Source organism: Clupea harengus, chromosome 18 (genome assembly GCF_900700415.2).
Source record: "Clupea harengus chromosome 18, Ch_v2.0.2, whole genome shotgun sequence".
Classification (NCBI taxonomy): Eukaryota; Metazoa; Chordata; class Actinopteri; order Clupeiformes; family Clupeidae; genus Clupea; species Clupea harengus.
The window spans coordinates 2,168,034-2,173,033 of NC_045169.1; the positions used below are offsets into that span (position 1 = coordinate 2,168,034).

The 5,000-nt window shown below is 46.5% G+C and overlaps 1 protein-coding gene across 1 annotated transcript in view; it reads right to left on the bottom strand.

The window, feature by feature from the left end:
- ppp2r5b (protein phosphatase 2, regulatory subunit B', beta) overlaps nt 1–5,000 on the bottom strand; it is an 18,059-nt gene that overhangs the window by 1,995 nt on the left and 11,064 nt on the right. The window contains exons 8-11 of the mRNA XM_012822142.3: nt 1,559–1,612; nt 1,158–1,208; nt 878–997; nt 571–698 (exon numbers count right to left, since the gene is read on the bottom strand). Of these exons, the coding sequence (XP_012677596.2) occupies nt 571–698; nt 878–997; nt 1,158–1,208; nt 1,559–1,612 (353 nt within the window). The remainder of the gene's footprint in view (nt 1–570; nt 699–877; nt 998–1,157; nt 1,209–1,558; nt 1,613–5,000) is intronic.

Consider the following 5,000-nt stretch of genomic DNA (forward strand, 5'->3'; position numbering starts at 1 on the left):
TATGTCATGTGAAATACGTTATGGTTTATAATAGCACTCTTTTCAGCATTTCTAAAAATGTGTAATATTTAATATAAACTCCATGTCATCTCTCAGGTGAACTCAACTAACCCATGGGGTACACAAAGGCACTATTCTTTTCCAAAAGCAAAATCCCCCTCATGAGTTGGAGAGTTTAGTCTTACTTCTGCATTGCTTAAATATAAGAGTTTTGGCAGACAGCACTCTAAATACACATTACAGTAGACTTTATAATCAAATCAAAATGTGTACTTAGATCTCCCTGGAAAACAAAGATGGCAACTTCAGCGTTATGGTCTTTTCTCCCACGCCAATATGTGCATGGTGCTCTACATGCCTACAGCACTAAATAAAACAGATAGACCCAAAATCTACAAAAGAAACTCAGATCCCATCACTTCACGGCCACCTCAGGCCTGCTTTAATTGACGTGCTTCTGGCTCCTGGCTGTAGTGATTAGTGGCGAGGGGGAAAGAGCTCCTTACTGATCCCAGTGCTCTTTGGAGACTCTGTAGAGGGTGGAAAAGACTAGGAGAAAGAGTTCCTTACTGATTCCAGTGCTCTTTGGAGACTCTGTAGAGGGTGGAGAAGACTAGCGGCAGGATCATCTGGCAGTTCTCCTCAATGAGACTCAGAATGTACTCATTATTCCAGAAGTACAGAGCGCGCTCAGCCACCTGAGGGGGGAAAACATACACAGGCATACACTCAAAGAGCATAACTGAGTAGGCCTCATCCATGGATGTATTTTTAAGCGTGCGTGTGTGTGTGTGTGTGTGTGTGTGTGTGTGTGTGTGTGTGTGTGTGTGTGTGTGTGTGTGTGTGTGTGTGTGTGTGTGTGTGTGTTAGACCAGACCTGAAAGTGAGGGCTGGAGATGCAGGCAGCAATCTGTTTGAAAAGCGGCTCCTGAACCCGGATGAACTGGGATGGCTCGATCACATCCAGGATCTCCTCAATCTCCCCCAGGAACATGACCTGGGTAGAGACAGTCAGAAGCAGCTAGCTCCAGCCCATTCTGGCACTCACATTGCATAATGTAGCACGACGTGTAATATTATTAGTATTCATTATTCATGGCATTCATAGAATAAAGAGTGGCATTTCATTCATCCATCTGCACATACACACATATCACCTCTTTCTGAGTGCACGTTTTTGGCCAGTATCTGAGCAGTCCTCGGATGATCTGTTAGTGAGACAAACATCAAAAGCACCATTTTAACCAGGCGAGCTGCAGCGCACCCGGTTGCATTCCAACTATATAGTATGGGTCCAAGCGCCCGCGGCCATGTTCCAATCCCACTTCCATCTCTCTCTCCAACTCATTTCCTGTCAATCTCTTCCTGTCTTCTCTGAATAAAAGGCAAAAAAGCCCCACAAATCAAAACGTCCCACTGCACTGTGAGTAGCTGTGGCTACATGTATCATACTTGTGCATAACAGGGACCGATCTGTCAGTGTGCCACGACTTTACTGTTCCCCCTCACCCACAATCTCTCAACTGAAAAAGGAGTCTGCGGGGGAGAGTTGACTTACGGACTCTGTAACGGTGGCATCCTTCTCCATGAACTGCACCACACAGTACGCCAGCTGGAGGAGACAGAGCAGAGAAGCAGTGGATCAGACATCATCTTAATTCTGGCATGACAGGATAATCAACCTACCCAGACAGACATCATCAAAATGGAGTCCGGGTTTTTAATTGTCACAGAGACTAATATAAGTGAGAGCATCTGAGTGTTTTTGTGTGTGTGAGTATGAGTGCAGTGTGTATGTGGGTGTGTAAGTGTGTGTGCGCGCACACGCAAATGTGTCTGCAAGAGAGCAAGAGGATTATAATCTAGTGAGTGTCTAACCTAATTGGATAGACACACTCTAATTTGTATTTGGAAGGCTTGTCAAACTCTGGGCCGGCTCCTGTGATGAATGCGTAGCAGCAGCTAGGTGTAGGAGTGGCGTGCACTGGCGTATTAGTGCAGTCAGCCATTGATCAGGCATGGGCCGGACGTTCACTATCGGCAGCTGTTTTCCCCGCTGACACTGTATTGACTAATTCAATTGATTCTGTTCGCTGTTCTGGCCAGCTTCCTCATCATTGGCTCAGTGCAGTTAAAAAATACACACAAATCTGTCATTTTTTTTGCCGTGACACGAAATAAAAACAACAGTGAACGCACATGGAATACTTGGTGTTTGTCACTATATGGCTGAATAGATGGTTCTTTGAATGAATGTTGAAGTTAAAGACACAGATACACAAGCTCCACAGAGAGTAGAGGGAGCTTTCTTGGCATTCTCTCTCTCTCTCTCTCTCCTTCTCCTGCTCTTTCATTCTTGTCTCTCGGTGTGGATTATCATTTTTCCCAGTGGGAGCATTCCCGGGAGTGGTGAGACACAATGGTCTCTAAGCCTGTGATCCCTTGGGATTACGAACTAAAGATCGGAAAAGGATGATTTTCCAAGAGGTGGTTACAACACAACACAGTGCGATGCTGTGCGAACGTGCGGATGTGTGTGTAGGTGTGCGTGTGTGTGTGTGTGTGTGTGTGTGTGTGTGGATGTGTGTGTAGGTGTGTGTACTCTGCGTTACCACGGTTGCCCCTCCGCCCAGGCTGGTTGCTGTGGTGAACTGGTCTGCAGCGACAGCACATATGTGTGTTTACTTCGGAAGGACTGATGTCACAGGATTTCTGTCCCTTGAGGGGAGACTCAACGATTATGATATTTCTCTCTCTCTCTCTCTCTCTCTCTCTCTCTCTCTCTCTGTCTCTGTCTCTCTCTCTCTCTCTCTGTCTCTCTCTCTCTCTCTCTTTCTCTGTCTCTCTCTCTCTCTCTCTCTCTGTCTCTCTCTCTCTCTTTCTCTGTCTCTCTCTCTCTCTCTCTCTGTCTCTCTCTCTCTCTCTCTTTCTACCACCCTTCCTCCCACCCTCTTCTCTGGGACACACAGGATGGAGAGCGAGGAGGAAGCAGCAGTCACAGAGTGGGTGGGGGGTGTGTGTGGGGGGGGGGGGGGGTCAGCTCTGTAGGTTAAGTAAAGTGATTAAGCTTAGTGGCGTGTGGGGTGGAAGTCATTGCAGTGAGCTCAGGCTGAAGTCTCTGGTAAATAATACGCTGTTTAATTGGGCTGCTGGGGTTGAGCGCGGGCCTTAGGCCCCGGAGAGGCATGGCCACGATGACTGAATCAAACCGCAGATGTCACCCGGGAGACCGAGAGTCTACGGTGATTAATCTTTAACGGTGCAAAGTAAAGCCACAGGACTTAAGTGATATTTGACCCAAAGGCTGATGTGCAAACAAAAACTATTGTTACCATGTTACTGTGCTTATAGCTAGGTTACCCAGAGTTCAGTATTCTATGGCACACGGGGCACTTCAGAGCAGAGGCAGTAAATGAGTGAAGAGAGAACCTATAAAGCAGGCTTATGACTCATAGCAGAGGAGACCTGTGGTGGGCCCTGATACTGCCCTGTCCTCAGGGTCAGCGCTACAACAGCTAGAACAGAACAGCTAGAACAGAACAGCTAGAACAGAACAGCTGGAACAGAGCAGCTAGAACAGCTAGAACAGAACAGCTAGAACAGAACAGCTGGAACAGAACAGCTAGAACAGCTAGAACAGAACAGCTAGAACAGAACAGCTAGAACAGCTAGAACAGCTAAAACAGAACAGCTAGAACAGAACAGCTAGAACAGAACAGCTAGAACAGAACAGCTGGAGCAGCTAGAACAGCTAGAACAGCTACAACAGCTACAACAGAACAGCTAGAACATAACAGCTAGAACAGCTAGAACAGAACAGCTAGAACAGAACAGCTAGAACAGAACAGCTGGAACAGAGCAGCTAGAACAGCTAGAACAGAACAGCTAGAACAGAACAGCTAGAACAGCTAGAACAGCTAGAGCAGCTGGAGCAGCTAGCCTATCCCAGGGGGCATGGGGCTCATAGCAGGGGGGCACCAGATGACTGGCGGCGTAGTGGTGCATAGTGAGAGTGGAATCATTCGGTGGTATGCTTCCCGGGGAAACATTTTAAGAGAAAAAAATCACAAATGAGTGCATTCTCGTTGCTTTCCTGACAATACAAACACAGGTAGCAACACACATCTACTTTTGCCTTCTTTAAACGGCTGGAAGACCGCTGCTCTCGGGATCAAAATGAGTTTTATTTGAGTGTGGTGAAGCCGAGCATTAGGCCCAGGAAGGATGGCATGGGTGCCGTCAGTACAGAGCCATTGGCATGAGTCACGGGCAGCCTTGCTATAGCCCGCTATAGCCTCCAAAAACAACTGCAATTGGATAGGCCTACACTTCATTAGCAAGTCTAGCATATCTGGATAAAAGTAGATTTCAATAACCACTCACGCACCAAGTAGGCCTAATGTCCGACAAGCAAACTCGACTCAACCTCCCTCCCTTCCTTCCTTTTAGACAGCTGGTTTTTCTTCTAGCAAACATCAAGATTGTCTAGACTAGCCATAAATTGCAAATAAAGAGTATCCCCCCACATACGGTACAGCTGATTGAGCCAGTTTACTCCATTCAAAGAGAATTTAATCAACAATCAACAACAATAACTGGGGAAACCTGTTCCCTTACCTTACTAGTTGGCGTAGCTAAAAAGCTAGTTTATGCTAGGCCAATCAGGCACCATATAAGCACTTTCACGAAACAAAACAAAAAACTGATGTTAACAGTAATCCACATTTCATTTCAACATCAGAGTGTTTGAATGTCAGAAAATCATAACGCCTTTCTTTGTTCATAAAACAGAGGCGCAGGTACACCTATAAAAAGATAAGCGCTGCGGAGAGACACCTTTTTAACTGGGAGACATTAATGTTGTGTCTAAACGGTTCTCACATCATCTGACTACATTGGGCTTGAGACGGCAGGGGCCCAAGGGAAGGCAGTGGAATCAACCACAGAAGACACAGACGTGGTCTGAGACCCACTTTGTTTTTGCCACTATCAACACACAC